The 16428-nt window shown below is 40.3% G+C and overlaps 1 protein-coding gene across 2 annotated transcripts in view; it reads left to right on the top strand.

Annotated features, from left to right (window-relative positions):
- The first annotated feature begins 98 nt into the window (after positions 1–98).
- The window catches only part of ano10a (anoctamin 10a), a 35943-nt gene continuing 19613 nt past the window's right edge, over positions 99–16428 (top strand). Inside the window, exons 1-13 of one of the 2 annotated variants that reach the window (XM_056379898.1) lie at positions 99–158; positions 1873–1939; positions 3446–3592; positions 3676–3873; positions 5496–5630; positions 8442–8561; positions 8790–8974; positions 10717–11101; positions 12501–12556; positions 12659–12733; positions 13013–13201; positions 13314–13505; positions 15297–15425. In XM_056379898.1, the coding sequence (XP_056235873.1) occupies positions 3463–3592; positions 3676–3873; positions 5496–5630; positions 8442–8561; positions 8790–8974; positions 10717–11101; positions 12501–12556; positions 12659–12733; positions 13013–13201; positions 13314–13505; positions 15297–15425 (1794 nt within the window). In that variant the 5' untranslated portion in view covers positions 99–158; positions 1873–1939; positions 3446–3462. The remainder of the gene's footprint in view (positions 159–1872; positions 1940–3445; positions 3593–3675; positions 3874–5495; positions 5631–8441; positions 8562–8789; positions 8975–10716; positions 11102–12500; positions 12557–12658; positions 12734–13012; positions 13202–13313; positions 13506–15296; positions 15426–16428) is intronic. The other variant, XM_056379899.1, reaches the window with a different exon arrangement.

The following is a 16428-nucleotide window of genomic DNA, read 5'->3' as shown; positions in this document are numbered from 1 at the left end:
CGGCGACACGTCCGAGACGCTTCGTGTCCCCGCCCATGGCACCGCTTCTTTTTGTCATCTATAAAACAAAACAAGCGCACCCAGCGTCAGAGCGTGAGGCGGAAGTAGCTTCTCTGTCAAATATCTAAACAAGCTACTTAGCAAAGGAGAGAGCTCTGGTAAGTAGGAAAACGACACATGTAGTTTTAAACTGTGAATAATGTGCACATGTTAAGGTAACAGGGGGTTGTATTGTTTGCGCTGACAGCCTTGTTATACCGTAAATGATACGTTTGTATAAAACCGTAGTTTTGCATTGACTCATCCTGCAAGTCATTTAAAATGTTAGCAACATAGTTGGAAGTGTTTGGCTTGATACATGTGTTCTTTAACACAGGTCTCTCTAATACTAATTCAACGTATATGTTAAAGTCGTAAATAAATACAGAAAGAAATAAAAGTGTAATTCAGTTCTTCATTTAATATGATTTATTAAAGTAATGTAATAATCTATTTTAAATGGGGAGGAAGTAAGTAGTTTTTACTACATATAGATAATTATTGCAAAATTAAACCATATGGATGAAGCATGGAATTATACAATTATCTTAACATAGATATTGAAGCTTTTAAATTCAAGATTAAAATGTTGATTAATTAAAAGAAAACATAATAAACACAACATAATAAATAAAATGAAATAAAAATCAACTGCAGTATACAGATAACAATAGGAGGAAGACACTAAAGTGCACGACAATGACAAATGATATTTTATGCAGTCATGAAAATTAACTTTGGTTTAATATTTGAGATACTTTAGTGTTTAAAATTGCTGACCACAGAGCAGATGGAGGAAGCTTTATATCCTCCTTACATGCAGATGTTTTGTAAATATCATTCAGATGCATTTGCTGGTAACCTACTGTATTTGCAGATATTTTGACCCTGGTCAGGTTGTTTACTCAGTGCTTAGATTTTCCTTTTTCAACACAGCACATCCAGATCAAGTGCCCCCATGAGCCAAGACAGTCAGCCAGAATGTACACTACCAGGGGACTTGAATTGACTCACCTAAATGAAATGCTGTCATTTGCAAGCCAAGATGTATGTTATGTTACAATGATACGTAAAATGTAAATAATATTGGTCTGACCAGAGAAATTAAAATGTGTAAAATACTAACCTGGTTTACCTTTTAAATGTAGTATGCTCAAAATTAATTTGTCAAATTGGGAGCCAAACACAATTTTACTGAATTAGAATGAGAATTTCTTCACATAAAACTGCCACACACACTTACACACATGCATAAAAAGTAAAAGTAGCAAAAAACAAAAGTTATTCCTCTTCTTTAGTTAGTAGTTGTAAGTATATTATCGTGTGAAGGTGAAGATTTATGAAAATCATTTGTAGGTGGGCAGGTTGGGGTGGAATTCATTGAGCATCATTCCTGCTCAGTCTGTCTTCCTTATGAGGAATCCAATAGGGATATTTTATCCAACAAAATAAAACAGAATACAGCAAAAATAACAAAAATGAGGTACTTGAATATTGGTAAGATTGCTACTTTAAAAACAGATATTAGGTATGTTGGTAAAAGGCGTGGTGCCCCATGACTACCTGTGTTTCTCTGTGTTGCTGAGCAAAGGGAGAAAATAAATGTAATTTCATTAAATCTCAGGCTCGTGGTTAAAATCATAGCAAGCACGAGGCAGCAGTGATTGGTTTATATCGGCGGGTCTCAGCTGTAACAGTGAGGGGTTGTTGGTGGGTGTGACAGCTCAAGTTGGCTGCGCTGCTTCGTGACGTGGAACATAACGAAGTCCCGCTGGGTGGGGGAGCCTCCAGACACTGAACCACAGACATGTCGTTTAATCTGTTTGTTCTCAGATCAGCAGGGCCAACTCCCGCCCCCGAGGCTGGAACAGAGCCGTGTCCCGCACAGACTCAGATCTGGGTGAGTACCGATCCGAGCCGCCGGATACACGGACCGTGACGTACGGAGTCAGCGGTGTGGATTCGTTACGGAAAATGATTCCTGCGCTTTCCAGGAGTCATTTTCCACTACTGCATTTTAATAACACGCGTCGCTCCTGCACGAGGCCCCCCCCCCTCTGTGTGTGAGAGAGAGAGAGCGAGAGAGAGTCAGTCAGTCAGCTGTTTCTGTCAGTCCACGTGTCATCTGGTCACCACAGTCCTCACAGTTCAAGGATACTTAGTTTATGGATATAAATAATTCACCCTGGACAGTAGATCATAGGAATGAATCCACTGCTGATAATAAGGTCACGGTTGCTGGGAGTTCACTGCTCTGGGTTGAGCAATGTCTGACACACCCTGTGTAAACCTGACAGTGAATATTTACTTTAACTTGTCAGTCATGACAAATGACTGATACTTAACAGATACATTTTTATTCAGTAAAGACATTTTGATTTAGTCAGAACAGAAGTACCAAAATATCTGGATATGGATTTAGTTTGAGGCCTATACGGTAAACTCAGCAAGCATTTTATTAGGAACAGCACACTAACACTGGGTATTTCCTCAGTTCTTCATGTCATGGATCCAATAGATGTTGAAACTTTCCTCTGAGACTCCTCTGCATCCCAGCTGGGTTCACTACTTTTTTGCGTCCCCTGGAAACACATCTGTTATGCTACTTGCAGCGCATTTCTGTATTTGGTTGTGTTGTGTGCATTTACAGCACATCTGTTATCAAATTGATGAAGATGAGATTTTTTCTGAATTTATTTTTGTTTGCAAGTGTTTTTTTAACGTGCAGTGTGTTGAGCTCTTTAGTATGGTGGCCAACAAGGGCAAACGTGCTGCAACGGCCCAAAACACATCACAAATTCAAAAACGATGCAGGTTCAAAAACACATACGAAAAATACAAAACAAAACAACGGCAACGTGCTGCAAATGAAAAGACTTGCTGATGGAAGCCAAAACAAAGACATTAATAGCAAGCATGCTGCAAATACAAAAACACAAAAAACCCCAAAACAAATGTGCTGTTAAAGCGCGTTTGCCCTTGTTGGCCACCGTACTTCAGTACTTTAGTGATTTAGCTTTGTGACATGGAGCATTTTCCTGCTGGAAGTAGCCATTAGAAGAAGGTAAACTGAGGCCATGAAGGGATGAATATGGTCAGCAACAATACTCAGATCGACTGTGGCATTCAGACCATAATTGATTGGTATTAATGCCTAAAGTGAGTCAAGAAAACATTCCCCACACCACCATCACCAGCCAGGACCTTATACATTGCATTGCTGTCACATGATTGGCTGATGGATAATTATATGAATAAGCAGGTGTACAGGTGTATGTATTTTTATTATATTTACATTTATTACATCATTTCTATTTAAGATTCTATTTTTTATTTTCCTCACTTTCTCTCTGAGAAGCACCACAGGATGTTTTCTTTGGTCACTTCTCAATGACTTCGTGTGCAGGTGTCCTGGGAGAGGCGATGATGGAGTCAGTCGACAGCAGTGGCTCCAGGTTCACTCCTCTGGTGGTGCTGGAGCTGTCTTCAGACACTAAGGAGGAAGCCATTGGATGGCTGCTGAGCAGGATAAGAGACCAACAGCGGAATGGAGGTACTGCACTCAGAGATCTCCTTCTCTCTTCTAATATTTGTTTCTGACATTATGGTCATTTCAACGAGTGCTATTTTCCCCAGGTGCCGAGCTGCTCGTGGAGCAGCTGGGACCTGGAATCGCGGCACAGGAGAAAGACAACCCCAACATGTTCCTGGTGGGGGCCTCCCAGCAGAGGCTGCTCTCTGGTGCTGAGGATGTGGGGCTCTTCAAGGAGTTCAGTGACGGGTCCATGAGGGGCTTCACCTGCGCCAACAAACACAACTTCAAAGACTTTAAAGGTAAAGTCCAGGAGCATGTCTATGCTTTGGTTTGTGAATATTTCTGCTTTAGAATAATGTTCAAAACTGTAGTTGAACTATGGTACGGTAACAGTCAACCAGTATACACACAGGGTTGTTCTTAAAGGTTATGTGACGTGGGGTTGTGTTACCTGCAGTAGATGCAGATCAGCTTTTCCAGTTTAGAGAAGCAGCAGGAGCACCAGCACAGAAGCTGAGTGATGAGCTGCTATGGACAGGGTCAGCAGAAAAAACTGTTTAAGCTACTTAAAAATGTGCACAGAAAAAAGCTAATATTAGTTTAAGTGTTCACTTTATTTTGAATATTTTCACCACTTTATCTGCCGTTAAACAGCCCTTTACCTTTGAACTACAGTTTGTAAACTGCTGAACTACCGTATTCCTATGCGCAAACACAACTACGGCGTGCACTGTATTACTCCACAGATCAGCTGTCTGGCTCAAACAGAGCTAAGTGTAAATGTGCTTGTGCATAGAAATATTGTATTTGAATGGTTGAAAAATGTAGTTCCAAAGTAAATATTCATAATAAAGCAACACTTGAACTGATATTACCTTTTTTCTGTGCACATCTTTTAAGTAGCTAAAACTGTTTTTTTCTGCTGACACTGTCCATAGCAGCTTCTATACTGGTGCCTCTGCTGCTTCTCTAAACTGGGAGCTGATCTGAATCTACTACAGGTATTACACTAACTATGCGTGACTACCTCACACAAACCCATGTAAAATGACCTGAACTTTTAACATTTATTCATGAAGTCTGAGGTATGACTCTGTAAAATATTCAATGACTTAGAGAAAAAAGCTGCAAACTCTGTTTATTTATTATTTAGTAGAATAATGAGAATGAAGGCATATGACTCAGTTCACAGACCCAGTTTCATTTTTGATTTAGTTCGATGTTGGTGAAATATCCAGGTTCATTTAACTCAGAATCTCACAAAATTCCTCCTAAACATTCATTTTCTCTCTTTTCATTAGAAAAGAAAAATGTGCTGAAACTTTCACCTCTGGAAAAACCTGTTTAAATTCTTTAAATGTTAATCTTAATAATGTTCATTTACCTTTTCTTCCTATAATTTTTTGAAAGCAAAACCTTAATTCATTTGTTATTAGATTTTGAAAGCTTACAGATTAAATATCTGGGTTTGATATAAGGTCGATAAGATTTGATCAAAATTTGATTTGAGCTTCAATGATTTCTTGATTAGCTGCTTGACAGAAAATTAACTAGCAACTTTTTTGATAATTAATTATTCATTTAAGTAATTTTCAAGGAAAAACTATAATTTCAAATGTGAGGATTTGCTGCTTTTCTCTGATTTATATCAATGTAAATCTAATCTCTCTGGGCAAGACACTGAAAGGTGTCACCACTCTGAGAAACTATACTGGACATACAGGTATGTCACTAATAATGAAAATAATCTTTAGTTGCAGCTTTAAAGTTCAGCTCCTGGTTTCTAACCATCACAGCTGAAGAATCCACAGAGCTGGAGGAAAATGAACTGTAGTTTCGAAACAAACTGTTGTTGTAATTGACACAGTTCTCATCACAGTCCGTCACGGTGACTGTTTGCTGTTGGTCTCTGCGTCTACAGGGGATGGAGACAGCTTCCTCAGCATGGCCGAGTGTCAGTACATCGTGAAACATGAGCTGGACACATTAAGAGCCAGAGATGAGACTCATGTACCAGGATACGCCCAGGTCAAGCTGTACCCTGGGAAATCTATCAGTGAGTGTCTACACACCTCTCACACACAATTTTACACACTTTGAAATTCAGTAAGGTTTTGTTGTGATCAGTTCAGTGATATTTCCTGATTCGTAAGGTGTTTAACTGGAGCAGGTGTCTCCATGTGATTATTTTATAGAATATTTACTATAGGACAGTAAGTACAGATATTTGGATGTAAAACTACATCTACTTTACTTTGATGAGGCATTTCATCCTTATCACTCAACCCTGAATAATCAGCTCAGGGGTTAGTTGACTGACAGGAAGATAATGGTCAACCATTTTGATAAAGGATCAATCAAGTCATTTATACATTGGCTAGTTTAAGCTTCTCCAGTGTGAGGATTTGCTACTTTCTTCTATTTTATATCTTTATAAATTGAAAATTTTGCGGTTTATTTGAGACAAAAAAAATCAATTTAAGGTCGGGAACACACTGGCTGCATGGTGGCTGCAGAACATCTTGGTGTTCATTTTGGTGCCCATGTTATCACTATGGCTCTCAGCAAAAATAGACAGAGAAAAGACCTGTTGATGATGATCATACAGGCAACACCTTCCATTAGATTTTTATCTAGGCTGTCTAAGCAGAATCTGAATATGACACAGACATGAATATAAATATTATATTTTTATGCCTCCGCACTGGCGACAGCTAGAGCCAGAGGCATATTGTTTTTGGGTTGTCCGTCTGTCCGTCCCATTCTTGTAGATGCGATATCTCAGTAACGTCTTGAATTTGGCACAAATGTTCACTACGACTCAAGGATGAACTGATTCGATTTAGTTGGTCAAAGGTCAAGGTCAGTGTGACCTCACAAAACACTTTTAAGCCAGCACTCAAGACTTCATAGCAGTTATGACAAGATTAAACACAAATGGTTCATATTTTTTATGACTGGATAAACAGGGATGTAATATTTAGTGAAATTTTCTGTCAAAAATAAATCAGAGGCGGCGTTGTGTGGCGCAGTGGTCTAAGCAGGCGCCCCATGTGTAGAGGCTACAGTCCTCGCTGCAGTCGGCCCCGGTTCGAGTTCCGCATCGGACGGCCCTTGCTGCATGTCACCCCCCTACCCCCCCCACCCCCCCGGCTCCCCATTTCCTGTCTCTCTACTGTCCTGTCGAATAAAGGCATAAAAAGCCCCAAAAAATAAATAAAAAAATCAGAAATTAATTCATAATGGAAAGAAATGCAACATTCAAGTAACCTCATGTAGAGAGATAGAGCAGCAGCGATGCAGCAGTGACGCAGCCGGCGTAAAGACGTCACCTTGGACTCTTGAAACTTGTAATGAGCGTTTTTCATTATTTTTCTGACAAACTTGTTTAATAGGAAAAATAATCAAATCAATTAATCTAGAATGAAAATGATGGTTAAATGCTGCTCTGAATGAAGAACCTGAAACCAAACCTGTTCCTTAACAGTACCAATTAATGACAGTGGTAATTGTTGTGTACATTATACAAATGGAAAATAATTCATAAGCATAAACCACTGAAAACTGAATCTTACATTATTTCTTCTTCTTTCCGTAACAAATGTTTTTTTTCTTGAGCTTCATTTCTTTCTTTCTTGTGACTGGATTTACATACATTTACATATTTCACTCAGCATAATGCAGTTTCTCAGAAGTAGTAATGGTTTTAAGTTGTAATTAAAGAAAGCAGCACAACTCTGCCTTCACCCCTTGAACACAGCCTCCAACCCACCCCCAACCACCACCACCACCCCTGCCTCTGTACCTCCCTCCCTCCCTCTCTTTGTCTCTCTCTCTCTCTTTCTCTGTGGCTGCAGTATGGAAACAATACTTATGCAAATGCAGTGAAATATTCCCAACGAGAGATAAGGGAGAAATGAAGTTCCAGGGGCGATAGCAGAGCCTCTATTCACTGCCTGTGTTTGAGAAATTGGTGTTAAAGCAGAATGTAATCGTTCTCAACAAATAATGCACTCAACAGATGGCAGATGAGATGATAGAGCTTTTTGATGGAGCTGCTCTGTATTAGACAATAGGAATTATTGTTATAGACAATGCATTGTGTACAATGGGCCTCTCTCCTAGCTATTGTGTGCCTGTCCTGAAAGCTTCAGTTTCTGAATTAAGAAAATTAAGCTGCGTATTTACTTAGTTGGGAAAGTTCCATATGATTCGCTATTAAAATACCTGTATACAACATTTTAGCTCATCATGATTTGGATTATTAAATAAGTATGGTGTGATAGAGGGAAGGACATTGAGGTGGTGCACACTTATAAATACCTAGGTGTGCACCTGGACAGTAAACTGGACTGGTCCCTGAACACATCTACCTGAAGGGGCAGAGCCGGCTCTTTTTCCTCAGGAGGCTCAGGTCCTTTGACATGTGCAGTGAAATGCTGCACATGTTTTATCAGTCAGTGGTGGCCAGTGTTCTCTTTTATGCTGCAGTCTCATCTCACTGCGCTGCAGAACAGAGAGGTTCAGGAGATCCTTTGTTCAAACTGCCATCAGGCTGTAGAACACCTCAGCAAAAGGATGTGGACTAATGTAATTATTATTGTTTCTTTATTATTAACTGTTATTATTATTATCAACAATGAGCTAATGGAAATATGAATTTCCCCTAGGGGATAAAGTATCTATCTATCTATCTAGCTGTCTATCTGTCTATCTGTCTATCTATCTATCTGTCTATCTGTCTATCTGTCTATCTGTCTATCTGTCTGTCTGTCTGTCTGTCTGTCTGTCATACATATACATACATACTGGCACTAAAGTAAATTGACAACACAGGAAGTAACGTGCTGTTTTCTTTATGTCTCAGTCCGCAGACTTCAGTCCAAAGGGATCCTGATCCAGATGTTTCCTCTCCACGAGAAGGAGGAACTGAAGAGACTGTCTTTTTCCTGGTACAAAAAGGTGAAGTTGTCCCTTCAGCCTCTTGGTAAGTGAAAGAATAGTCACCATTTGAGAAAACATAATCCAATTGTTATATTATAATATTTTTATAGAAGATTTTTGTCACACCTTACATTGTTAGTCCTCACACATCCTTATCACAATGCTCCATCTGCCATTCATTTCAGAGTTGCTCTTTCCCTTGGTGGATGTTTTTGACTGAAATGCTCTGTTAGTGCTCTTACCCACTTCTTTTCTCTTGGTCCTCTGTCAGATGATATCAGACACTACTATGGTGAGGGCCAAGCCTTCTACTTTGGCTTCTTGGAGTACTTCACCTTTGCCCTGGTGCCCATGGCCCTCATTGGAGTGCCTTACTATCTGTTTGACTGGGAGGGCTACGACAAATACGTAATCTTTGCTGCGTTTAATTTGGTCTGGTGTACGGTTATACTGGAGGTAATGAGAGTGATTTTTACTTATTTATAGACCAGAGTCATTCAGGCACTTTTTAAAAAAAAAAAAACAAGCTAAAAGGCTTAAAGGAGCCGTTAGTTTTGCTATTGCTACATTGCTCACATTAAAAGCTGTTCACCTCCAAGTTTAGAAGAAACGTTATGAGTTTAGCATCAACCTTCATTCCATTACTCACCAACAGCTGTTTCCAGAGGTGTAAAGAAACACCAATGTTAACCCTGGTTTTACTTCTATTTCTATCACTTCTTTCCTTCAGAGTAACAAACCATGGTCATTCGGTATAAGAGATATATTTATGTAAAAATGAAACAATATACTTATACTGACCTGATACAATATCTGACACAAAAGAATATGAGATCAAAATAAGTTGAATTTCATTTCATTTCATTATAAAACTGTGTTGACATGGGTAAAACCTAGTCTTAAGAAGAAGACAGGCAAAGTATTTTAAAAGATTTAAAATTACAATTAATTTGTATTTGGGGGCTGTCTCCAGTCTTTAAGTATGTCATCTAATTATTGTTGCTCTTAATATGCCTCATGAGATTTTTTTTTTTTATATAAGCCGTTGTTACACTGAATGACATCATAGTGAACGTCTTCTGTAAATTGTGGTAAAAACGTATCATACATCACACATATCATCGGATACATTGTAATGTACAGGGAAAACACAAAATTTTAAGTTGTATTACACTTTTATGTTTTTGACGCTTGAAAACCCCTTTGTGTTTTGACCTTCTACTGAAGTTAGCATGCTAACCAGCTAGCCCAGGCCCGGTCAGACTTTCTCGTCGCTTTCTGATACAGAGTCACTGTAATATTCAGTCTGTCCTGAAGACGTAGCTGCTCAGAGGACGAATTATAACCTCTTGTATTGTTAATACAATGATGGCTGATTGGCAAGACTGTTAGGTAAACAGCTGTTATTGCTAATGTTAGCTATGTAGCAATAGCAAAACAAAAAGCTTCTTTAAAGGGATAGTTCAGGTTTTTTGACGTTGGGTTGTGTGAGGTAATCATGAATACTCGGTACATTACCCACAGTAGATTCTGTTCAGTGCACTCCCAGTTAGGAAAGCCAGCCGGCAGTATCCGATATTGTGGCAGAGTGATATGTTGGTGTGCAGAGTAGTGTGTTGGTGTGCATGTGATTTACAGACTTTTAAAAATGAAACAATCCAATATCCGTTTAAATGTATGCTTCAGGTAGAATATTTTCAGCAGTTTATCTTCCTGTGAAAACAGCACTATCCTTTGGCACTACATTTTTCAACCACTGAACTATTCCTATGTACAAGCACACCTACGGAGCGCACTGCATTACCCTGCAGCTGCAGGTGAAATGAGTAAATCAGAAAGCGGCTTAATACACTGCACACCGTAGGTGCGCTGGTGTGTCTCTAAAACACGTTTTTTCTTGTGGCCCTGTGCACAGCAACACATAGCTCTGCCACTCTGCCGGGTGCTGCCGGCCGGCTTTCCTAACTGGGTGTGCAATGAACGGAATCTACTGTGGGTAATGTAACGACTATTCATGAGTATCTCAAACAACCCCACGTCAGAAAACCCCAACTATATCTTTAAGGAGGAACTTGATTATTAATAATTTCTTAAAAAATGAATAAGTGAGAATGTAACCAGATGAATGACACAGGGACATTATGTTGTAGCTTTAATGAATAACAATACAGTCATGAGTTGAACCTTTCCTCCACCAGTTATGGAAGCGGTGTAGTGCCTCACTAGCCTACCACTGGGGCACACTGAGCAGGAAGAAAGCCTTTGAAGAACCTCGGCCTGGTTTCCATGGTGTCCTCGGGTTCAACCCTGTGACGGGCCGCGAGGAGCCTCTCTACCCCAACGCAAAGAGGCAGCTGCGGATCTACCTTGTGTCCGTGCCCTTTGTGCTGCTCTGCCTCTACCTGTCCCTCTACGTCATGATGATCTACTTTCAGATGGAGGGCTGGGCACTCACAGTCCACGATGAGGAGCCCACATTCTGGACGGGAATACTACTGTTCATCCCCAGTATCATCTATGCTGTGGTCATAGAGATTATGAACCTGATCTACAGGTATGCTGCGGAGTTCCTCACAGAGTGGGGTGAGTTGTCTAAATCTGTTCTTTTTTAATGAAGAGTGGCAGTGCAGAAACAACATACATCAAATCAGACACTGACATGAATTCATAATTTAAGGCATCTATCAAGCAGAAATGATCCCTTTCCTGCTTCTCATATATGACAATTATCTGCTTTTGTTTTCAAAGATAGAAGATATGTTAAGGTTTAGGACTTTATGTAAGAATAACAAGCAGTTTAAAAATTCCACCTTTGACCTTAGGAATTGGCCTTTTAATAGAAAAAAAATAAGTCAAAATAATGTTTAGTTGTGTATTACATGTATTACATTACATTACATTCATTTAGCATTCACCTCGTATCATGGCAAAGTTTGGCAAAGTTGCAGAGAGATTTTTTTATGCCTGCGTGCTATCAACAGTCGGAGCTGGAGGCATTATGTTTTTTACAAAGATGAACCAAGTAGATTTTGGAGGTCAAAGGTCAAGATCACTGTGACCTCACAAAACATGTTTTTGGCCTTAACCCAAGAAGCTGAGTGGGCTCCTCATGACCACAGGGACATGTACACACATTTGTTTGACCATTAGTTTTTGGTGAGCCTGTTAGATAGGACAACAGATTCTTGTGGCTGTACAGAGCTTCTAAAGAGAAAAGCTCTGTATACCTGCACATTTTTTTTTACTTCACTTATTTTCACTTATTCAGACTGATCAGTTCTCTGCACAGGTTGAAATATGGGTGGAACTTTACTGGAAACTATGTGAGGTCACTAAACTACAAGCACCAGTGAGAATGATAAATGTGGAAGCTAACAGGGTGTGGGAGAAATGCTAATTAAGCCCAGTTTCTCTAATCGGGTACTGAACGGTGGCACACCAGCTGTTTTCCACCAGCTGTGAAAAGCAAAACACCTGCTGTGACATCACTGATTGGGGAAGGGTAACATGATTGATTGTTTCAACCCAGAAAGAGCAACACAATCTCATTTACTTTCTGTTTGATTCAGTGTTGATTTAGCACTCCACCAGGTTTACAAATATTAAAATTTAAAGCTCAAATTATGTGTTTAATGTAACATGCTGCATCTGCTGTGTAGACGTTTTGTCCATCCTCTTTTTGCAACAATAAGAAATCACTCTTACAATATGAGCAGAAAAGACCCTTCATTTTTGGAGTTAAACCTGTACAAATAATATTATTATTAATATGTTAAACTTCTCATTACAAAACATTGAGATGTTTCGTTGTTTTCCCTTTGTTAGACAAAATGAATTGGTAGTAAACTGTGGATGTGAAAACTACGCTTCAGTGCATTCTGTAGGATGAGGGAGGAAATGTGATGCGGGTCATAGAAAGAACTGCCTGTCATTTGTTTTATGTGACGTGCTCCAAATGTTTTTTTCCCCTCTGTGCGTTTAGAGAATCACCGGCTAGAGTCTTCATATCAGAATCACTTGGTCCTCAAAGTGTTAGTCGTGAGTATAAAGGACTTATGTTTTTCAAAATATTGCCAATTTCATCCTTCAGTGATCCGACACTCACACTTATCATCGCTGGCTTGACACTTTTCTCTGCAGTTCAACTTCTTCAACTGTTTCGCCTCGTTGTTCTACATCGCCTTTGTCATGCAGGACATGGTGCTGCTCAGACAGGTAGGCCCGGGTTTTCAGTTTCTTCTTCCACTGATTTTCAATATTTTTTATTTGTTTGTCTCCTTGTTTTGTTCTCATTTTGTTTCTGTTTCCTTCCTTCTATCATTATTCTTTTATTTCCTTTCTTCCATTCTTGATTCCTTTATTACTTCCCTGGGTTCTGTCTTCCACATTTCTCTTTTATCTCTTTCTTTCCCTCCCTCCCTTGTTTCCCCTCATGTTTCCTCACCCTACCTGGTTTCTGTTGTTTTCTTTGTCTTGGTTTTCGTCTGTGTCCAGAGTCTGGCCACCCTATTGATTACTAGTCAGATCTTGAATCAGTTCATGGAGGCCTTCTTGCCCTACTGGCTCCAGAGGAGACGCAACAAGAAGATGATCCACAAGGTCCGGAAGAGAAAAACTCTGGAGGACAAAGAGCTTCCTCTGGCCGAGCAGGTCCGGCTGGAGGCTGACATGAGCACGTACTTGGTAGGTGCACATGGTCTTTTCTCTCAGTCAGTTTCAGGATTTGAGTATCAGGTCTCCATTTGTGTTTATATGTTGATCCATATGCCTGTGAGATGTTCTCTCCCTCTCTCAGGGAACATTTGACGACTACCTGGAGCTGTTCCTGCTATTTGGTTACGTCAGTCTGTTCTCCTGTGTCTACCCTCTGGCTGCCGTCCTGGTGGTGTTGAACAACATCACTGAGGTTTACTCTGATGCCTTCAAGATGTGTCGCGTGTTCAAACGACCCTTCTCTGACCCAGCAGCAAACATAGGAGTCTGGCAGGTGGGACATGCAAAAAGCAGGTAGCATGTATGCGAACACTTTTGTCAGAATGCTTCAGCAACTTTTATAGATTCATCCATATTGAGTTTTTTGACACTAAGGTGGCAGTTGATGTTATTTTTAGGAAATAAAAATGTTCTTTATTTTTAAAGTGCAGATTAAACCAAAGCTTCTGCTATTATTGAACAGCTTGAGGACAATAAATGCACAGCCTCCTTGGGTCCAATTATCCACTCTCATGGTTTCTCATATCACCGCTATGCAGACGAAACCCATCTTTACCTGTCAGACAAACCCACGGATCTCAGCCTGTCTCTCTGACATATCCACATGGATGAAGGAACACAACCTTTTAAACTAAACCTCTCTATCACTGAACTGTTAGTCATCCCGGCCAATCAGCCTCTTCATTATGATATCAATATTAAAATCACCTATTCATCTCTTACCCCAACCAAGGTCTAGAGAAACCTGGGTGTCATGTTTGATGACCAGCTCTCCTTCTCAGACCATGTGGTTGCTCTATACAACATCAGAAAAATCAGGCCTTACCTGACTCAGTATGCCCCCAGCTCTTGGTTCATACCACTGTTATCTCTCATCTCAACTCCTTTCCTCCACAGTGAAACCCTTACACATGCAATGCATTGAAGGGTTGAATGGTTTTCAATCAGCCTAAAAGCCCATGTCACTCCGCTACTCATCGACGTCCAATGGCTACCTATCCCAACCCAGCTCAAGGCAGAGGGAAGACCACACATGACTTAAAACTAACTTTATTTTATATAACTGAAAAATAAATTAAAGGCAAACAAATAAATGAACAAAAACAACAGGGAGGGAGGAAGCCAGGGAAGGGAGAGAGACTGGCTGACTACCACCAGCTTATATAGTGTAGCCAGACCAAGAAAGCTGAATCTTCCTGAAAACTGAACTCCACCCATCAGGCTCCTGCTCAGAGAGGGTCGTCACACTACCAATGGCTGCCTGAATCAAATTCAACTCACTAATGCTGCCTTCAGAGTGACTTCTGGGTCTGCTCCATTTACTTGAATCATTCAGCCTTGTGCTCCTTCTCGCCACTGTGCTCCTCGAAGGAATGTCGTCAGGCATCACCATCCCTGATCACAAGACAGTCTCAGTCCAGACTTTTCAGGTCTGTGGTTCTATTAGAGCAGGGTGTCCCTCTCTATCTTCAAGAATCTGTTGAAGGGGCGTCGTATAGCTCAGTTGGTTGAGCATCCGCCCCATATACAGAGGCTAAGGTCCTCGCTGCAGTTGGCCCCAGTTCCGCGTCGGACAAGCCCTTTGCTGCATGTCATTCCCCTTCTCTCTGCCTCCCAATTTCCTGTCTCTCTCCACTGCTCTATCAATAAAGGCACAAAAAGCCCCCCCCAAAAAAAGAATCTGTTGAAGACTCCTCTCCTCTCCTAACACCCCAACATGTCTAACTAGCTCTGACTATTAACTTTTACCTACCTCCTTGAAACTATTGAATACAACCCAGTTGAAGCTTTCATGACGTCCCTCACTTGTAAGTCTGCCAAATGAATAAAAGTAAATGACACATGTATCCTCTCTAGTTACCATTATTCACTTCTGTGTGAAATGTTATCTGACTACACTGTCCATGAGAATATTACACTTCTGTCAGTCTTATTTATAACATGCTTTCCTGATCTGAACTGTTGATTAAGAGCGAGGTGTCACTTACCCTACACCGTGCCCAGCTGGTTTCCATTTTTGGAAACAAATCACTGACTGTTGCCGTCTCTCTGTCTCCGTGTCCAGCTCGCCTTTGAGGCCATGAGTGTGATCGCTGTTGTGACCAACTTCGCTCTGATCGGCATGTCTCCAGAAGTCAAGGCCTACTTCCCCGAATCAGAGACACAGCTCATACTGTGGACAGTGGCTATAGAGGTAAATCATGTGCACATTCATACACAAAGACGCAAGACCATGTACATGCACACATACGGTAGTGATCCACATAGAACAGTGCACCTTTGTGTGGTGGTCACACAACATCTGTGCAACAGAGGTATTCTAATTGTGTTGGTATGACTGATTATAAAACAAGACTTGGCTTGTCCCATAGCCGAACAGCAAGTGCTCAACCAGCCTCAAAGAGACAAGGACAAGTCAGTTTGAGTCGACCTGAAGATTATTATAGGAGACAGTCAAAGGTTTTTTTTTTTCATTTGATCAGATTGACTTAAAATGCAACAATTTGCCTTATTTAAGAAGGCCTAGGAAGAAAAGTACATACGCTCTTGGGTGTATCTGATACACCACATGAATGGACACTTGAGTAACTGCTTAACATGGTTGAAAGCTACCAAGGAAAATAGTAAATCTTTCCCTTTGCTTCCTTTAATGTCAGCAGAAATCTCATAATAATGGAGGAAGCACTATTACTTTGCAGTGACCACGAAAGGCCACGAGGCAAACTTACATTCAAGCACAACAAACAATCACAAGGTTTACAAATACAGTAATACCAAAAACCAGCCATCGTCCAAACAGTCTCATTTCTTTAACACGACTTCAATAGTCTGATTATGATTAAATCCCCAATTAAGGCAATGAATAACATAGAGTTGGGAGCATAGCAAGACACCGCAGTTCATAATATGAAGAATAACCCACGCAATCACACCGCAGTCTGTTCAGACGAAGGGTCCAGTGAGGGTCCCCAACATATAATCCCCCTCCCCCATTTAATACATACCAGTGGAATGAAAATAATAATAAAGGCCATAGTCACAACCTGTGTTTAGATCATACGTCAATAATAACACTCTATATGTACAGCATTTTAAATATCTGAGGGAAAATAATAAAAGCCATGTTCACCATCACGATTGCCATTCACACAGGTGGAGCTTAGGTGATCGTTACGAATAAATCCTTATCTGCTTAT

This window comes from Seriola aureovittata, chromosome 7, assembly GCF_021018895.1.
Source record: "Seriola aureovittata isolate HTS-2021-v1 ecotype China chromosome 7, ASM2101889v1, whole genome shotgun sequence".
NCBI lineage: Eukaryota > Metazoa > Chordata > Actinopteri > Carangiformes > Carangidae > Seriola > Seriola aureovittata.
Note: the sequence above shows the minus strand (reverse complement) of the source record. Positions and strands in the feature narration are given on the sequence as shown.